Raw genomic sequence first — 21,525 nt, forward strand, 5'->3', positions numbered from 1 at the left:
TAAACTCTTAAGAAGGTTTACAATATTAAAGTTCTTCTTAATAATAATCAGGCATACATTTATTCTAGATGTTGAATACAAATCAATACATAGAGATAAATAGATACCAATAGATACAGTCACCCACACTGTGTCACGTAATTTGCTATAGTGAGTAAAATTGGTCAGGAGTCAATGAATCAATACTGTTCATCAAATGCTTGTCACGACAACAGGCATAATATGTTCTGGGTATATAACCAAGTAGGATGCAAGGTCACTTATCAGTGAGATTATATTCTAGGAGAAAATGAAATATATATACGATAATTTTTTTTTTCAATTATTGTCAGATGTCCAAGAAATGATAAAATCTGAGTAATGTGGAATATAATGACTTTTGTTAAGAGTGTGGGGTAGGCAGACAATTGTGGGTGGGCTGACTTAGCTGGGTATTGATATGAGGAGTTGATACTGAAATTGCTGGTCAAATTATGGGAGCAGGCAGCCGCCTGGAGATTCATTTATCCATTATACATATCGTTACTGAGCCCTACAATGTCCCCAGCACAGTTCTACAGTGAATAGAACACTAAAATCCCCACCCTTATTCCATGAGAGAGACAATAAACAAAAAAAATAAATGTGTACATAAATGTAGTTATTAGGTAATAAAAAGATATAAAGAGAAAAATGAAACAGAACGGGAATTAGAAAATGTGTGTGTTGTGTGTGTTATGTTTGTTATGGTGTGTGTGTTGTATGTGTGTTTTGTGTGTATTGAATATAGATGTGTGTTGGCGTCTTGTGTGTGTGTGTTGTGTTTGTTATGGTGTGTGTGTTGTGTGTGTTAGGGTATATTATGTACTGTATGTGTGTTTCGTGTATGTTGAATATAGATGTGTGTTGGCGTCTCGTGTGTGTGTGTGTTGTGTTTGTTATGGTGTGTGCGTCGTGTGTTGGGTATAGGGGTGTGTGTGTGTTGGGTATGTGTGTTGTTAGTGTGTGTGTGTTGTGTGTGTTGGGGTATTATGTGTTGTGTGTGTGTTGGGTATGTGTGTTGTGTTAGTGTGTGTGTGTTGTGTGTGTTGGAGTGTTATGTGTTGTGTGTGTGTTGGGTATAGGTGTGTTTGCTGTGTGTGGCATGGTGTGTGTGTACATGCTGGAGAGGGGCTCACAGATCTCACCAGCAAGGTGAATGTGTCCATAGATGGGGCAGGGACCTTTGAAACCCAAGGAGGCCATAGCTCTGTCGTGGAGTCCAGGAAGAGCCTGGTCATGCTCAGGTGTCCACATCTCACTTCCTAGACGTCGGCTTCCAGGAGCACAGCAGCATGGCTGAGCAGACAGACAGGGGTCACTAAGACTGAGGATTTTCCCAAACTGACACCCAGAAGACTGATCAACAGCCCTGCCTGCTGCACACCAGGGAGTAACTGTGTCAGGCAGACAGCTGCATACATGAGTCTGGGGAAGAGGGCCAGGCCGAAAACACCATCTGGGAAAGCATCTGCATAAAGACAGTCTTTAAGATCAGGAGGCCGGGTGAGATCCCCAGGTTCAGGTTGAGTGGAAGGCCAGGCCCGAGACTCCCCACCATGCAGAACACAGGAGAAAATGAAGGACCCAGCCCTGGGCATGAAAGGGAGGCTGGGTGGGTGGACACAGCAGGGGAGGAGGTGCTCCACTGAACTGGTGTGGGCTCTAGAGGGAATGGAAGGGGAGAGCGTGAAGGAAGCAGGTGCCATTCTTCTTGGAAAGCAACACCAAAAAAGAAGTGGAAAGAGTGGTCCAAGCAGAAGTAACAGAATGTGCAGGGAGCCAGGGGAAAGCAGCAAGGAATTAGCCAGGACGTGAAGCAATACCGGATCCTAAAGACCACAGAAACCTGCTGGATTCATTCTGGGTGTGAGGGGAAATCGCAGCTCATTAGCACCACGTGTAGCTTGCCAGTTCAGTATGTCAAGAAAAGTAGTGAAAATTGTATCCTATCTGAGTTTTTAAAGATGATTAGGACATTAGCTGAAGACATGAAAGGGAATTTGGAAGGGAAAAAGTGACGTGGAAGAAAGAACATCACAAAAGAATTGGAGGCCCTGTGTGTGTGTGTGTGTGTGTGTGTGTGGTTATTTAAGAAGTGTAGTGCAAGGATACTGCAGGAGCACAGGGGGACATATTTCCAAGGACCTTGAAGACACTGTCTGAAAACCAGGTTTATCTTATAGATGCAATAAACGCTGGAAGACTTTGGAACATGGGCAAGGATATTAATCCATCTAAAATTATAGTGCTGCAATGCGGAATTTGCAAGCTAATGCCCTTTACCAAAAAACACTTAATTTCCTGTAAGAAATGCCAAGTAACCACACACACACAAAAAGAATTACTTAATGTGTCCTGTATGCTAAACCTCACTTTTATTAGGTACACTCCAATTAATCCTCTTGATAGATTGAATATTAATATAAAACCACGAGAAATAAAAATCTGGCTTCATCTTATGATAATTAGCATTTATCATAGATACAGAAGAGAACAATAATATAATATTTATTCATTGCTTTCCAACAAATAAAAGAATAATATTATTTTGAAGGATGATAGTACTAGAGGAAAATGTTCACGTGTTTCACAAAAGCATCCAGAAAGGAAATTTAGGTTGAAATATGTTAAAAATAATGATTAGAAAGATTCTAGCAAATTGTATTTAAAAGTCAGTAAAACAGCAGTTTGGCTGGAAGGAAGGATGAGAGCTAAACCCTAGTCTGAGCATATTCAATACATGATGAACTGGATTCACATTACAAATCAACCAGCAAACACTTTTCCAACTTAAAATAGCATTTTTTGTTTCATTTCACAGAAATTACCATTATATTTTTTACAAGATACATTCATTGTACTCATTTGATATCCTTCTAATTATTTTCTATCTTTGTAAGAACAAGACAAATCAGACCTTCCAAAAACTACACTTGAAGATATGGGATAGTTTTTTCCAATGTTGGAAATGTGACTTGTGGAAGACCTACCATTTGTATATTTGCACCTGTGCAAAAAAAAAGCCTGTTAAGATTTTCTTATAGGGGGACAGGGAATGAGACATTTCCTACATATCAGTTACCTCGAATTTTCACTTGAAGCCATGATTTTCCCAGATACATAATGAACGTATCTTCTTCGGATGTCACATGGTTGATGTTATTCCATATGCCTTTCAAACTGACAGTTCAAACCATAAAATAGGCAATTCAGACAGGCACATTGCTCTTCCTGCAAGTATTCTAATAAGAATAATATGCAGTGCATGCAAAATATGGTGCCTTCCATCTCTGAACCACTTCACTAATTACACAATGTGTTCACCTTGGCTTATCTCTTTGACTTGTCATATACTTTCACATATCTTCAAATATGACTTAGTTTTCTTCTCTGACATAAGCTACCATGGACTGCTTCTTCACATCTCTTCTCTGTGAATATAATGCAAATGCAGTGAACCCAACGGATGTGACAAAAGAAATGCTAAAGCAAATCAATATAATTGTTTGGTGTAATTAAATGACCTAATTTAATCCAAGTAGTGTGGTAATAAATTTGGGCAGATCAGAAAAAAAAGTGAGCACTTTGGAAGATTCAAACGTCATCATTATATAACCCTGATGCACATTAAAGCTCATCCATTTTGCAGATAAGACAACAGTCAGTAAGGGAAGTCCAATTGTCCATTTTAATCCTTAAAGTGTAGGATCAAGTTATAAACTAGAGGTCAAGAATATGGAAAAAAGGTCAACAGGAGTTTATAAAATATATTTCTTCTACTCTTTATCATTTGAATTAAAATGTATTCCCATAGTTTAAATTCCCTTATTTCTATATTAGTGTAGCTCATGTGAACTCCCATGAAAATAGATTTATGAAAGAGAACACTTTATCAGTCGCTTTGCCTTCCATATATGGGCCACGTGGACTACAGAGTTTGGGACTGTAGACTGTAGGGGCCCCAGGATCCAGGAGGTCATGGGTTCTGGTGAATGTGGTCACATTCCTCTTCCACTGAGGGCAGACACAAGGTAGCAGCTTCTCCTGATGCCATGAATAATTGCAGGCCCAATATTGCTAGGTCATCAATAATCAGCATAATCATCATTCAGTCTAAAGTGGCTTTTTTGTTTTTGAAACTTTTCATTCAGTGAGGCTAAATTATCAAGTCTGGGCAAAACTGATTTCTCTCTGGAAAATGGAAGTCAGTTTCAATTTCATGATTCTGTAATTCTATAAGCACTCTAATGAAAGGATTTCACCTGAAAACACTTTCGGTTTTCTCCTTACACCTTTAAAATGTGTTTTAAATAAAACAAGGCTTAAGAGATATGTACTTTTTCTGAATTCCCTTTGATCATCTGTGTTCATCTTGATATTTAACTCTTGGTCTCTTCATTATGTTTATATCAAGGCTAATTAATTATCTTGCTGACTTAGTTTCCTTGTGTATAAAATGGAATTCTTTAATTGATAAGAAAGCCTCATTGATTAGTTTTTAAAGTTTCTGACTTTAGTTACTCACTAACAAAGACTTGATGATGTAAGATGATTTTATTACAACAATATAGCAGTTCCCCCTTCTGACTGCTGCTGGAATTGTTTTGACTCTGTGGGCGCCAAACATGAATCATTCATAATCCGCCAGAGGTTCAGAGATTGCCTCATCCAATTACATAGGAATAGAAAGTAATTTAGTTATTTTCTTATATAAAATTTGATGAAAATTCATGTGTTACATTGCACTTCTAAAAAGTAGTGATGGAAATGCTAAAATTTATACTTCCTTTTTCAGGTCTGCCATCATCTCTAGGTTGTTTCTCATTCACTATTTGAGGTAAAAGAATGTGCTCTCTAGCCGTTACGCAAAGTGAGTTTTTCCCTTTAGTGAATCAATTATATTCTTTAATTGTATGCGGAAACCACTTGAAAAGCATTTTACTTCTATGGTTACAATTCAATTTAACCACCTGTAATCCAGTCAGGCTATACATTGTTTTATGTATTTTAATAGAACCTTTTTTCTGGTTATTTAAAAAATTATGTGATGTAAACGGTATGATGAATAATTGACAAAACATCTTGTTTTGCTTCTAGTTACCAGTGATGCTGTTCTCAAATGGATCTAGACAGCAATCCCCTTCACAGCAATATTTTCCATAGCACTTGAAAAGATATTTTAGCTCCTGCAGTGACAAAGGCCTGTTTAGAAACTGGAAGCATAATTTACTTACCTGACTGATGAAGCATTTTTTACAATCTACTATATTTGTTTTATAAGGAGATGGATCTTTGCTAAGAAAACAGGGTCTTTAACAATTGCAAAACTCCAAATTATTACATTTTATGATGGAGCAAAGTAGATTAGAGCAATTATCCTTCTTGTTTTATTAAGCCTTTATACTACTGTTAGAGGTTAATGGGGCTATTATTTTTCCCACCGTCAAAATCGGCTTTAAAGCAAGACCTACAGCACTTAGTGCTAGAAATCTGGCACACGGATTAGCAGGCATGCCTGCTTCTGCAGCAGTGTTAGAAATCACTCTGGCCTACTACCATTCAGATAAATCACACGTTCCTAATACAGCACTCGCGTCCCTAAAAGCAAGACCTGATGATGAGAGGCATTTCTGGCAATCTAGTAACACGCCTGGTATTCCTTAATAATATTATTGTGAAGCAAAATGTGTTTCTCATAGATGAGTAAAGAGGATCGTGTTCATTACCGAAGATTATCCATATGCAGACTAATAGAGTGAAAATATATCTGGTTATCTGGAAAATTATGGCCTGATGAAAATGTCCGTGGGAAAATGATTTCTTAAATAAAGTTTCTGAGCTTGAAACTACATAAGCATCATTTGCAATTGATAGGATTAGGGGACATGTCACAACTTCCATTCTCTGGTATCCTGGGTTCTGAGTCAGGCATCCAGGCTGATGAAGGTCCTCACTCAATTCTCCTTTCTTTTCATCCCACCCACCTTTTACCCACATCCCACCTCAAGCTCTGGATCGAGCGAAGCACTCTGCAGAAAGGCAGCATGCATTTCGCTGAAATTCTTCAAATGACCTTCCTAAAAGCAAGCATGTCTCAGCCATTGACTCAGTAACAAATGAACTCCTTCAGCAGTGGGATGGAGGAAAATTAGTACATTACACTGTGTTTTCTGACTGACTAGAGCACCCAATGTAGACTGACAATTAGTTTTTATTACCAGCTGCTATCACCTTGTGACAGAAACTTGAAAAATTTCTCATAATTTTCCTGTTTCCTTCCATGCAGTGGATATCATGATTCTGAAACTAGTGTGTTTTATTGACATGGATGAATTATTTAATTATTTGTGCTTTTCTCCATACAACACATAACATTTTGATAATGGGCACAGTTTTGTCTTAGCCAGTACCTAGCAAGTCTATAGATAAGACACTTCAGCCACGGAGGAAGTCCTTTAACGAGGACTTGGTGGCGCCTCACATGGCCCTGCTTTCCTACGGCTTTCCATCCTCTGTTTCTATGGATTTCTATATTTTATGGGTTGATCTACTAATATTTTGAAAGACAGTGAATTTCCATTTTTACTCAATCATCAGTAAATGTTACTACCGTTATGACAGCACTCTGTGTGACAAATATTTACTGGTGATCTGAAACACTATAAGACTATAATTTCCCCTGGGGAAGGAACAGATGCTGATCATCTTTATGAGAGCTTCTGGATGCTCCGCAACGAGGGACTGTTGAATGCGTGAGTGAAGATGTGAAATATAAAAATCTAATTGAAGAAAAACATAAGCACCCTCTTCCCACACGACACATCAGCCCATAACCACATCCCTGGGTTATATCCCATAGCTACATCCCTGGGTTATATCCCATAACTACATCCCTGGGTTATATCCCATAACTACATCCCTGGGTTATATCCCATAACTACATCCCTGGGTTATATCCCATAACTACATCCCTGGGTTATATCCCATAACTACATCCCTGGGTTATTCAATTCACCACCTGAGCATCTGTTGTGTTCCTGAGACTCTTATAAATTCTTAGTAGAGATCAGAGAACAAAGTAGAAAATACACCTGCCCTCATAAGAATGATACAAAGGGCTTTGTAGATGTTGGGGGAAGAGTGGGAGTGGGGCGAGGGATACAAGACAACAAATATGGTGCAGCGTATACTGCTCAGGTAATGCGTGCACCAACATCTCACAAATCACCACTGAAGAGCTTACTCATGTAACCATATACCACCTGTACCCCAATAACTTATGGAAAAAATACGAAAAATAATTTTTTACAAAAGAAAATATACCTGCCCTCATGGAGTTCAGTTTATATTCTACTGGGAGATGTGAGAGAAATGAAACGAACAGGGTTACTTTATGTGTGTGTTTATGATACACACTCAAAAAAACATACACGTATATGTATATGTGATATGTTATAATAACTTAAAAAACACAAAAACAGAGCAAGTATCAGAAGAAGACAGAAGTTGGGGATGCTCAAGTCAACAGCCATACCACCCTGAATGCACCTGATCTCGGAATCTAAGCAGGGTTGGGCCTGGTTAGCACTTGGATGGGAGAAGTTGTGGATGCTCAAGATACATGATATTTAGTTAGGGTGATCAGTGACAGTGGCCAGAGAAAGCGAATTTTAAGAAACGATGTGAGGGAGGGAGGATGTGATATGGCTTCTTTGGGACATCATTTCAGGCTGAGGAGAGAGGAGAGCAAAGTCCCTGGGGTGTTGAGTGTCCAGTGTCCTCAAGAAACAGCCCAGAAACCAAGAGGACCAGGATGCAAGGGTGGGAGGAAAGGAGGTCTTTGGGTCTTCCTAAGGAATTTGGACTCATTCTGTCTGTGATGGGAAACGTTTGAGGGTCTGGAGAAGAGGAAGGATGTGGTTCTACTGATATTTCACCCAGATCCTTCTGGTTGCAGGGTGGGACTTTGTCAGGGCAGGGAGAGGCTGAGGATGACATGATGATACAGGTGAGAGGCGATAGTGGTTTGGGGGTAACAAGAAAGGCTTGGGATATGTTGGGGGGCAGTCAGGGCTCACCAAGAGGCCGGAGAGAGGGGTGGTGTGAAGGTCTAGGGACTGAATGGTGGAAGTCACAGGCTTCTTCTGTGACAGGTAAGAGTGAGAGAGATGCCTGTTAGACATCAACGTGACTCTCAAGTAAGCCCGTGGATAGGAAGTTCTGGCCCATAGAAGAGAAATGCAGGTTAAGCCACGTAATCCACCTCAGTCCATTCTGGAATTGGATCATCTCGGGACAACTTTCCGAAGATGAATACGAGTGAGCTGGTTTTCTTCTCTCTTTATTTCTCATGGTAGCCCTATTCATGATAATTCATGACTTCTCTTTTCCTTTGTCTCAGCTTCTACAGATCCCAGAGAGAGAACAGTTACGAAAGTCTGTCCCCGGGCTGAACCGAACCTGCTGCTGGCGGTTATGGTGCTAAACTCAGAGGCTGACATGAGGGCAAGAGACTCTTCAGGATATAGGATTAAACCTTATTTTTTTTTAGCATATTGGAATTTAACGATTAAGAGAAGATTACCCACTAGTGTATTTTATTTGTTCATAAATTATTCCAAACTTAAGACAACTAAAACTACGAATATTATAAGTAGATAAATACAGGTGGAAAATTATTTTCTGAAGTATATTTTGGAAAATGGTTCAACCAGTCAGGGTATTTAAAAAAGACAATCCAAACATTCTACAGTTACAATTACACCATTAAGTACATACAGTAATTGAGACATCACTTTATGTGGCCTTCTAAAAACAGAGATACAAGTTTTAAAATCTGCCCTTCCAAATTATGCCTGAGCCACAAGAAAAGCCAGAGGGAGATGGAACCACTGCGTGTCGTTATGAAGGACAAGAGTCCATCAGTTGCTTTTCATTAACTGAACTGTCTCTTTGGAAACTTGGGGCGAATATCATTCTGTTTTGCTTCAGGTCTCTTTTTTTTTTTTTCTTTTCAGGGTAAGAAAACATTGATTGCCCAATAGAAACAAAGGGCAAGGAAGTGAATGTTTATGGTTGAATACAGGAGAATTCCAGGGGCATTTATTTTATAATGTTGTGTTGTTATTTTTCCCAGGGGCATAAAGGCAATGCATTAGACTGCTCAATTTTCCACATTTAAAAAAAATCAGCTTTTTATTAGATAATGGTTCTGGATTAATTGCCCCATCCTGCATGGCTACAAACTGTTGTAACTGCAAATGCTCCTCCGTACACAGCATGTCCCATCAGCTCATCTGAGTGAGCTACAACAAATCAATATCGAATTGGTCAAGTCAATTGTCTTTAACTTTACATGGGGGGAAATCTCTAGTTCAAAATAACAACCAATGTTTTGTTTATCTTTCTTCCTACAGATGTATATATTTTCGAGTTAGAAGGGCAACCACAGATTATCTACTTTAGTAATCCTCACACTGAAAGCTGCTAAAACTGGTTTCTGCCAAGAAGAATGGTCAGAAGAAGAAGAAGAAATGACATGTACTGTTACAATCATTAAAAAATAGAGCGTTGGCCAGGTGCGGTGGCTCACGCCTGTAATCCCAGCACTTTGGGAGGCAGAGGCAGGCAGATCACCTGAGGTCAGGAATTCAAGATCAGCTTTTCCAACATGGTGAAACCCCATATCTACTAAAAAATAGAATAATTAGCCGGGCATGGTGGTACATGCCTGTAATCCCAGCTACTCAGGAGGCTGAGGCAGGAGAATCACTTGAACCTGGGAGGTGGAGGTTGCAGTTAGCTGAGATCACACCACACTCCAGGCTGGGTGACAGAACGAGACTCTGTCTCAACAACAAACAAATATATACAGTGTCAGTTTAATAATTTCTTTGGTATTGAAATAATCTACTTTCAGAATAAAGAGCAGTTCACCATTTCAGGGTGAGAAAGAAAATGGGGGATGGGTGCTTGCTCATTTTATTCCAGACGCCCTTATGGAGACATAATATTGCCCATTTACATTGCATTTTTTCCAAGATTAAAATAATTCAAAATTTAGAGCATATAAACCATCTAATCATAAAATACTTAGATATTTAAGATATTAATGACTGTCTTAATATCTTTGGGTTTTTCTTCAAACATTACTGATTACAAGCTGGTGAAAAAGGAAATTCTAAATCTTCTCATTCTACACTTAATGTTGAGAGTCGCCCTCACCACACAGAAGAGTGGAAATATCTCTAAAGACTCCAGTCGCGCTGCACTATGTGGTTAGGTTTTGTGCATGTTAATGATAAAATGAATTGCGGAGGGTTGAAAGCAAGGCTGTGTAAAGAAGCTGATGAACTTGGGTTCCCAAAGCAAAATTCACAAAAGACTCATCAGATTAGGAGGCATAAATAAAAGAATCTATAGGGCTTTTGTTCCAAAGCACAGAGAGATTTCTTCCTCCCTTTTCATTCATTCATTCATTCATTCATTCATTCATCCATTCATTCATTAATTCATCAGTAGATACTCGCTGTGTACTGGTAGCTTGGGCTGTCAGCGGATGAGGAGGTATGGTGTGTGATCTGTGGGTCATGGATGGGAAAACCCCAAACTCTCAAGGGGCTCATATTGAACTAAAGGTACAATCAAGGTAGGTCCAGTAGAAAAATTCCACTGGCCTAGCAGGAAGAAGCAGAGGAAGAGATGAGCCTGCAGGATGTGCACGACTTCCAAACACAGGCACTTTCATCTTTCAAGTGAAAGAAGCAGAAGTTTGTTTTAAATCTAGGTATTTATTTACCTAGATTTTACCAGGTATTACATATCTACATAAACTTAACTCTCAGCTGGGCGTGGTGGCTCATGCCTGTAATCCCAGCAGTTAAGGAGGCCAAGGCAGGAAGATCACCTGAGGTCAGGAGTTTGAGACCAGCCTGGCCAATGGTGAAACCCCGTCTCTACTGAAAATACAAAAAAATTAGTCGGACATGGTGGCACACACCTGTAGTCCCCGCTATTTGGGAGGCTGAGACAGGAGAATTGCTTGAACCCGGGAGGTAGAGGTTTCAGTGAGCTGAGATCCTGCCACTGCACTCCAACCTGGGTGTCAGAGTGAAACTTCATCTCAAAAAACAAAAACAAAAAAACTTAGCTCTCTTAAGTCTTATAATTAGAGCAGTCCTCCATCACTGCGGCAGAAGGAAAAACCAGTCAGTTAAACAGTGAAGGCTGGTTGTTGGAGATGCAGCCGGCCTGAAAAATCACAGTTACAGGCAAAAATAGAGCAGCCTGGGAAAAGTCAGGCTGCACCTGGACAGATGAGCAAGCAGGATTCAGCACAGAAGCCTTCTGTTCTTTGTGTGATTAGCGAGCTCCCAGGAAAAATTTCCTCCCTTTTTCAGGCATATACACAGTGGGCTCCATAGGAACTCACACAGGGAAGAGGGGGCCTTCCTAAAACAAATCCACAGTTATACAAAAAAGAGAAGTGCTGCTTTGTACTTGCCTAGGGACATAACCACAACAACATAAATAAGGGGTAGTTATGCAGACAGCTTTACAGATTAGAAAAGTTACTCAAACAGGTACAGAGATAAGAAGAGTTTCTCATAAAAGCTTTGTAATTCAGCTGTAAAAGCAGCAACCCATTTGGGATCCCCTCTCCCTTGTGAAAAGCTTTCTTCTCTCACATATTAAACTTTCACTCCAACCTCACCCTTTGTGGCCATGCCCCTTAATTTTCTTGGTCATGAGACAATAAGCTTGGATAACACCTTAGACAACCAGACTAGTGACCTTCATCTGATTAATTATCAAATTGCAAGTTTCCTGAGGCCGTCAGGGAAATTCTTCCATTCCTTGTCATGATCTCTCTCTTTTTCTTCGTGCACTTCCTGAACTCTTGCTGATGCCCTGACAGTGAGCAGAGGTGAGGGTAATAATGAACAGGACTTTGGGTGGACCTGATATAGTCAGAGGGCATGGATTTCTTGCTTTGCCCAGTGTTTGTTTTTACTTTTATTTTTTAACATCTAGAACTTTGGGTAGAACTTGCCCTCTTGAATTCACCAAAACCTTGAACATTTTCTATCACCATGACAGGGTCCCACCAGGAAACAGATGTCATTTGGAGAAGAACCCAGTAAGGCAAGGCTACTTTCAAAGCTTCTGTTTACAAAAGGGTGAATCTGGGGACACCACCAGGGACAGGGCAGTGGCATGGGAAGGAGTCGCCACTAAGGTGTGGCTGCTTTCTAGGCTGGAGGCACCAGGGGGCAAAAGTTGGTGCTGAAATCCAGAGGGACATGAACGCATAAGGTCACCCTTTGCAAAGAACTGTGACCTCTGATTTTTGTGCCTTGGACCAGAGACAGCTTCAGGGGACTGCAGGAGGCAGCTCAGCCTCCCACCCATACCCTGGTGCTTCCCACGGGCAGAATACAGGAGATGCTAGCAGTGTCCACCCCTGTCTGGCTTTACTGAAGCCAGCACTGGATGAAAACTTCTTAACAGGGACAGCCTCACACTCTACAGTGAACAGATAATTCCCTGGCCACTGCTGTCACTTCTTTTACTCCCAGAGGAGTCTTATGAAAAAGAACGATCATAAACAAACAAAAATGTCCAGCTTACAGAATAAAAAATACTAAGATGGAAGTAAACAGAGTGGGCTGTGGAACAAGAGCTAACAGTGCCTGCAGACCCTGAGCTAGACATTTTCCATAAATCTTCTGTCATATCCGCAACAAAACCCTTAGTTGGGGAAACGATTATATCACTTCTGCAAGAGAGGTTTGTGTACTTGGATCTAATCTCTAGAATCTCAAGAGCTGTGGTCTCCCAGAGGAACCCAGATCTTGGGGTGAAGCAGAAGTGGAGAGACTCAAGTTAATGGAATTGCTTGAAAAGGAATGAGGCCTCCACTGAAGGCACCAGCACTTCACTCCCTGCAGACAGAAGATGAAATCCTCATGTCAGCAACAGGCATGTGGGCAGCCAGTGTCACCTTGGGTATCAAGAACGTAAAGCACTTTCATACTCAGTCTCCTACAGATGGTAAGGGATTAATGAGGCGCTGAAGAGGAAATGGGGCTCATAGTGGGAACACCTAAGGCATGCATGACGCGCTGGAACGTGGCCTGGCCTGGGCCTACCTCCCCTGCCGTTCGCCCCGTGTGGTTCACTTCCCTGCATTTACTATGGAAGGCCCCTAAGGTGTACAGAATGCCCACTGCATGCCACACTCTGGAACAGGCAGTTTACACCCCTCTTGATTTATCTGAGTGACAACCCTATGGAAAGGATTACTATTTTATTAATAATTGTGTAAGCGATGACATTTGAACTTGAATAAGGCACATACTTGCACAGCTATTGAATCCTTGCCTCTCACTTCAAATCCTATGTCCTTTCAACAGTGAAACAATTTCATTTTCTCTGTCATACCTTTCTCTGGAATGACACATTACCATTGATTACCTTCCTCATCTTAGAAGGCTCACGGTTTCCATTCCTCATTTTCTCTAATGATTAATTCCCATGCTTGACAAATATTTTAATACTGTTAAAAGAAAGGACAGAATGCTTTCTAATACCAAATGAGTCATTATGCATATGTCAATTTGTGTTCAGATGAGGACAGAAGAGATATTCTCCTTATTACAAAAGAAAAAAAGCTCTGCCTAAATCTTACAGTAGCAGAAAAATCTCATGCCCAATTGATCGGATATCCAACCTGATATTGATTTAATATAAGAGTTTGGCCGGATATGTGGTTCTACATTGAACTTTAGATCATTTGTGCAGGGTTTTATCATAAAAATCATTTTCAAACTATTGTAAATACTATATCTCCCTCTACAGAACATTCTACACTAAAAGCTAACAATACCAAAAGGTTAAAATTTTATTTTTAAAAAACCCTTTATTCCTTCGACTGTTTCTCAGATTTTTTTTCCCTTCAGTTTTCCCATCCTTTTCCAATCTAATTTCATTAAAGGGTGACTGGCTGTGATTATTCAACAGAAAGTGCTATGCAAACATTTACAGATTGATTTTTTTTTTTCTTTTGGAAGTGGGAGAGACCTAAGACCAGATGGGTAGTCAGAGTATGGTGGCTCCCCTCTGCCTCTGAGGCCCAGGGGACAGGTTTACCTCTCTGCCCTCTCAACTTGCACAGGACTGAGCACAGACTATGGATTATTGTCACACAAGCAATTGTCAGGAAATCCTAAAGTGATGAAGATGTAGGTCAATCTATAGTATCGTTGTCAAAAGATTTTGATTGTTTCTTTTATTAGTTTTAGCAGAATATTTGTTGCATATAAAACCTCATGCAGTAGTCTGCTCTAGCATGCAGATGAAAACAGAATTGATTGACCCGAGGGGGTTCATATGTCCATGCCAGCCCTTCCACTAATTGCTAGGCAACGGAAAAACAATATGCACAGATGCAAAACACCAGGGACAGGCGCACCCGCAGAGCAAGGCTAGAAACATCACATGAAAAGATTGCCAGGGAAGCATAGAAAACACAACCCAATGGGTAGAAAGTCCTAGAAGAAGCGTGAGCAGAAAACAGCCCCTACAGGAAGTCAACCCACTTGGTATCTCACTAGACGGTACTCATCTCTCGTTTGTAAGAAAAGCAAACCCTTAGTGAAGCTGGTACCCAGTAACTGTTATGACATGTGTAAGGTCGTGGGGGGAGCAAAACCAGTGGAGAGCTGACTGCACCTGCAGAGAAAGAAGGGTCTGCACATTGAGTCTCCAAGAAGCACACAGGCTGTTGGCTTTCAGCTAAAGGACAAAGGGCACTTCTGGCAGAGAAGCACCATGACCCAGTCCAGGCATGGCCAGGGCTTCCTATGGCTGAGTGATGATGACGGGCATTGGGGAGAAGGCACCAAAACGGCAGGTGTGGGAGACACCTTCATTCCTCCCAGAGCTATTGATCTGGTGTCTACCAGGTCCTGGGCACGTGCAAAAGTCATCAGCCAAACATGTCTGCAGATCTTGTTTTCTCTTTGGAAGGACGTAGACATTGCCCGAAAGCTACTTTACTTTCCAGGCAGTGAATGGTCAAAAATATTTTAATAGACAAAAGAAAAGAACCAACTTCTCCTTTCCAGAGATCAGTCTGGTCTGGTGTGTGTGGCGTGTGCAAGGACGGAGAGAGACTGGTATGAAAATGACTGACCGTGTCACATTTACTTAAGAGAGACATCTGGAGGGTCCAGTCTCAGACAGTGATCAGGGCAGATGTGACACATGGTTAGGAGATAGAACCACCACGATATTCCTCCGTAACAAAGTGAAGTTAGTGAATGTTCTTTCTCCCAGAAAAATACTTTTGGATATAGAAAAGAAGGAAGAGATAACGTGGGGAAGGTGGTGGGTGGGATCGCTTCTTCTTAACTGCTCCATTCTCTCCTCTGCTTACAAGGGCATATTAATCCTCATATAGAAAGGAAAGGGACTCACAGACAGAGTTTTTATGGCTTCCATCCTTGCTGGGCAGCATCTTGACTCCTCTTGACTTCAACTCAATCGCCTTTTTCACTGGAAGAAACAAAACCAAGCCATTAGCAGGTAAGACTTGGATATCATAAAACCATGTTGTATCCACACAGCACTTCCAGTCATAACTGCTTTCTATCAACCCCTGAAAATGGGAAATGTTCTAAGAGGTGAATGATACCAAGTCAATGAAGTCAAAGAGCTTGTAAATAATTATTGTGAGGCTATCAAGCAGCAAGATCACATCTGACAGTATCAGTGTCGGAAGCTAAAAATAATATGTGCTGCCATTGACTTTACACATCCAATCCTATTTACCACTAGGAGTGGCAGATTCCACCAATCATTATCATTCCCCAAATTGTTCAGGCAGATCACTCACTTCATGTATCTATCCTGACTACAGAGTTGTCTAAGTTTGCTATAATCATGAAAAAAAGTTTAGATAAAAACGCCAGTTGCTCATTCATGTATTCATATATTCATTTAGTCACTTACAGTTTACCGAATCTGTATGGGTGGGGAGCAAGTAGAGGAAAGGCATGCTCTACGTGCTGTAGATAAAGTGCTAGACACCACCAGTCCCTCCACACACTTTCCAGGCTGTGCAAAAGGCACAGAGGTCCTGGCTTCTAGCATCATCATTCTGAGAGTTAAATATGTTTCTTGATGTACTAGGGCCTGCATTAAACATTTTAATAAGTTTCATTTTTTTTTTTGGTCACTTATGGAAAAAAATGGGGGATGCATCTTGTGATTATAGAATATAAAATGTTATGATCTTCTAAGCAATCCCACACTTGGCTTTACTAAGTGCCCAGTGGAAACATTTCTGAAGTCCCCATATGAGACTGGACCTACAGCAGCTGCGATCAGGCAGATCGGCTCCAAATCTTTGCTTACAACAGCGTGGCCCCATGACCTAAGTAAGTTACTTGCCTCTGAGCCTGTGACTCTATGTGTAAATAAGTGTGAGGGTTAGTTTTATATGTGAACCTGACTGCACCACAAGGTGCTCAGACATTGGGCCACAGGAGATTCTGGGTGTGTCTGTGAGAATGTCATGGATGATATTAACATTTGAATCAGCCAACTGAGGAAAGCAGACGGCTCTCCCCAGTGTGGGTAGGCCTGGTCCAATCAGATGAAAGCCCAAATAGAAGAAAAGGCTGATCTGTCCCAGGGCAGGCAAGACTTCCTCCTGCCTGATGGGCTTTAAATTGCAGCAGCATGTTTTGTTTGTTTGTTTGTTTGGTTGGTTGGTTGGTTTTTCCTGCTTTCTGCTTTCTGACTGGAGCTAAAACACCGGCTTTCCTGGTCTCCAACTTGCTGGCTTACCTCTTGCAGGTCTTCGGTCTTGTCAGCTTCATAATCATGTGAGTCAGTTCTTTATAGTAAATCTGTGTGTGTATGTGTGTGTGTGTGTGTGTGTGTCAACACATGCACATAAGGAGATTCATATAGATATGAAGTATATACAGGAGACCCCTGAAGCATACAAGGGTTGGGGCACTGACCACCCCCCCAACCACCACACACAGCTGAAAACCTGAGTATATCTTTTGGCTCCCCCAAAAACCTAACTGAAAATAGCCCACTCTTGACCAGATGCCTTACCAATAACATAAACAGTTACTTAACATACAGACTCGTATCTACATATATTTTACGCATTCATGACACACCTTTTTCGGATTTTTTCCTGATATTTTTAGGCTATAAGAGTTGTCTGCAAGTTTTTTAATTGTCACAAATTTCCAAAAAATGCTTCTATACATTCATTGAACAGAATCTGAAGATAAGTGGATCCATGCAGTTTAAACCCATGCTGTTCAAGGGTGAACTGTATAAATAAATCTATCTATACACATACAGGCACACACACATACCCATGACCAACTGGCTGTGTTTCTCTCGAAAACTCTGACTAAATACAATGCCAGGATGTCAAGACTGCGTAAGGCTGGAGATGATCAATGCACCATCTTTAGTATGGTGTCCTGAGCCCAGCCAACTCAGTAACCGACTGTGTGTGGCAGTGATTGTTACTCTTTTCAAATCACTGACATGCAGAGGGCTAGGCTTAGGTGCACAATTGCCCTTTGGGACCATCTTCCCTCACTGATGTCACTAAGCACCTGCTTCCTCTCTGGTCTCCCTGTGCTTGGCCCCTGTGTATTCTGACGCACCTGGAGACCATGCCTCTTGGACTCTACCTCTCGAGTCCCTGATACCATGTGTTAGCCTCTTTGCAGCGACATTGTACAGTATTTTTCACTTCAGGAAGCATCCTCCATCCTTCCAAAAGCCATCTGAGATAGGAATTATGACACCACCAGCTCATATCAGGAAGCAAGGCTCACAGGTGCACAGGGAAGACTATGCAGAATTTGAACTGAAATCTTCCAGCCCCAAACTCCAAACCTTTCCACGTGGGCTACTGGCTGGGGAGCATGGAGACAGGAGGGCAGGGCTGCAGGAGCTGGTCCACCTGGAAGAAGGAAGGTGAGATCTGGAACCAATGCTGCCAGCTGTGCTTCTGTATCAAGCCTTGACCTTGGACTTCCCAGTATCAAGAGCAGTGAGAAACACATATTATGTATAAACTGCCAAGTCTAAGATATTTTCCTATAGCAAATGTTTGCTATATTTCCTATAGCAATATTTTCCCCAAAAGACAAGCACTTTTCCTGGGTATTTTAAGAGGGCAACGGGGAGAAACGAGAGACTGGAAGGAACATATAAACTTTGAGGAGTTTTCCCAACAGTGTAGCTTAGCAATGAAGAAATAAGTCCAATGTGGTTACATGGCTGGAAAAAACTGTTGTGATCAGAGCCATGACTGGACCACAGGGATCCTGGCATTGACTCTTGTGGAAGACAAGGAGGTGGGCCACGCAGATCCCCCTCCAAGGAAGGGCTGGCCAGAGGGTGGCTATTCATCTTCAGCCCGTTTCAGAGAAAGCCCAGAGACAGACATTCACCTATCCCAGGCTCACAACGTCCAGCCCAGGTCCAACCCCATCCAAAGGGCGCTGGTTCATGAACGTCCTGCGCTACGGAACTCTCAGAGAGGGACTTGCTCAGGTGCAACCACGGCACCTGGCGTCTTCCTCCTCTTCTCTTCTGCCTCTTCATCTGTGTGTTTTCTCATCCTCATCTCTGTGTTGTGGTGACAAATATCACAGGAAAGGGAACATGAGATGGGGTATCTGCGTCCACTTCTGCGGTTCTCCTGGTGGCACACTCAGAAGTCCCCTGCCAGCTCTCCCCAGGATAATGCTTTCATCCAGAATGGCAAACCTATCACCCCCACTTTCTTGTGCTGAAATAACTTTATCTTAAAGTTACTCAGGAGAGAGGAGATGAATGCACAATAAATAACAAATAAGAGAATCAATGGGAAATAATAAAGAGCATAGAACTCAACGCAAATGTCACTCACCCTAAACAGATAAGACAAACAGAGCTCCGTTTACTCAGAATCTAAACAGAAAATTCGAGTAGTCTCTCGGGGACCATCAAGGTATGCGAATAGACAGGACCTATCTGAAAGCTGGATGAGCTAATAAATTTCGTACTCTTGCAAACAAGTGTTTGATGCTCTGTAAAGCTACATCTCCACCAGGGAATACATGTATTTATTTATTATTTTTCAACAAGACAGTGTTATACCGCTGTAGACTATCTGCTCTCTTGAGTTGTAATTTGTTTCAAGTTACTACGTTCTCTTATTGGACAGCTCTGCTAATCTTGGCAATGTTGTACAAAAAGGGAAGGTGACTTGTGGGTCCTGGGTCCACCAGGTGTCTGGACACTTCTCTCCACACGGTTTTTGGGTTCTCCTCTTTTCTTCCTTCCAAGCCCTTCCCCCTCCTCTTCCTCCCTCCAACTCCCCTCAGAGCTGAGCAGAGATTTTCATTTGCAAAGAAACAGGAGAGAGAGAGAGAGAGAGACAGAGAGAGAGAGAGAGAGAGAGAGAAACTAGAGCTGCAGGAATGCAGGAGAAAGATAAGTCACCTATGGCAAATCCCTGCAATAACCTGTTCTTTCTCCTGAATTAAACTATTGAGTCATTCATTCTCAGATCTTGGAATGAATGATAAAAATATTTCGTGATTGATGAAAAAAGATAGCTTTTGTGTCTAATCTCAGACCTGCTAAGTCACAATCTTTGGAGGTAAGCTTGGTTTAGCTTTATTTTGTCAGTACAGTTATCTAGTTTTCATATGAGTTTCTGTTTTGTTTTATTGTGTGGAAGATAACTTCAATGCACGCCAAAGTTAGTCTCACATTCCTTGGTGTCTGTTGGCTAAGGTGATTCCTCAGTAATTCAGATTCAACAATTTCAAATACATTGTGGTCTACAGGGGCCAGGGCTGGGAGACCTGGGGAGATGTTGGTCAAAAGATGGACAATTTCAGTTTGATAGAAGGAATAAGTTCAAGAGATCCCTGGTACATCATAGTGACTGTAGTTAACAACAATGTGTTGTGTGCTTCAAAGTTGCTGAGAGTTGACTTCAGGTTTTCTCATCGCAAACCAAGAAGTATGTGAGGTTAAAAAAACAAATTCCCCAAAAGCAACAAACAAAAACTTGAAATAAATATGATGAATCTCTTTTCTGATAACAACATTTAGGAAGATAAATTATGGGGGAAATATTTTTAGTTTAAGGGCTGAAAAATCAAAAACCACCACAATAAATATACCTAAGGGATACATTAATTTTGTTGTTTCATTTACTTTAGTTTTCCTTTTTTCTTCTACATCAGCTGCCTTCACTATAATCTCTCAGTGGTTAGGTTAAAACACACTTTCTGTAGGTTGTTTGAAAATGTGATGAAACCGTTACTATATTGGAATGACAGTGGATTCTTATTACTGTTTTTAAAATGGCAATAATGTAAGAAGTGAATTTAACTATTGCTACTTGATGCCACTTCTTTCCCTGTCCTCTCTAGCTGGAGCATCCTGCCCTCCTCTGTAGCCCCTGGGAAAGCTCAGCCTGCTCCCCAATCCCTCCCTGTCATCCCCCTGCCCCATCCCCCACAGCCAGACATCTGCCTTCCTCAAGATCCACTGAACTTCCAAGACCTCTCTTAGGAAACCAAGTCCTATCTTCTACTCTTAATACACCTGTACCGTCCTTCATTAGATAATATGACTCACTGTCTGAAAGAAGCTTTACCTATAAAGGGAGCTCAGATAACCCCAAACAAATAAATAAAATGCAAAATTGTTTCAAACAAATGTAATGTACTCAATATGAGGAGATGCCATTGCAAATCCTCACAAATCACAGAGGAAATTGTTTTGTGTATAGAGACCAACTACTTGCAAATTTGAAGAATTCAGAGTTTGGGAGAAATGGGTGAAAAATATAAATCTTGTGTCTTCGACTTTTCATTAACTTGCAGGTTTACTATAATTTTATCAATGCCTCTTCTAGGCAAAAAGTTTTATTTAAGTAGTGCACCAAAAGAATATTTACTACAATTGGTAACAATAATATTGAAATCTTTGTAAATCCTTAGAATTGCAAGGGCTCACTATGCAGATAGATAGATAGATAGACAGATAGATGTACACATACACACATATGTATATAATCATGTATACATATAAATGTGTAAAATATAAGTATATAACATATAAGTTTATACATATTTATAAAGTTAATAACATATTACATATTATATATGTATATAATAAGCTCCATATATAACATATAAATGAATCTATTAAGCTCCCAATGTCAGACATACTATTGTTCTCTAATTTGTCTTACAATTATTTAATCAATAGATTTCTATTAAATTTGAGAAGTAAACAATCACATTCCATAAGCACTAATCTTTTATATTTACCTTTTCTTTTTATAGTATCACAGCAAATGGAATTTCCAATTCCATCATATGTATTAACTTACATTTGGGAAAACAGTGTATTTAGACTTTTTTGACCAAGCATGGTGGTTCACATCTG

General features: G+C 40.8%; 1 protein-coding gene across 3 annotated transcripts in view; it reads right to left on the reverse strand.

Annotated features, from left to right (window-relative positions):
• The window catches only part of CSMD1 (CUB and Sushi multiple domains 1), a 2,064,385-nt gene that overhangs the window by 760,604 nt on the left and 1,282,256 nt on the right, over positions 1-21,525 (reverse strand). For all 3 annotated transcript variants that reach the window (XM_054657204.2, XM_016960221.4, XM_054657205.2), the window contains one exon: positions 15,502-15,579. In XM_054657204.2, coding sequence (XP_054513179.1) covers positions 15,502-15,579 — 78 coding nt within the window. The remainder of the gene's footprint in view (positions 1-15,501; positions 15,580-21,525) is intronic.

Source organism: Pan troglodytes, chromosome 7 (assembly GCF_028858775.2).
Source record: "Pan troglodytes isolate AG18354 chromosome 7, NHGRI_mPanTro3-v2.0_pri, whole genome shotgun sequence".
Classification (NCBI taxonomy): Eukaryota; Metazoa; Chordata; class Mammalia; order Primates; family Hominidae; genus Pan; species Pan troglodytes.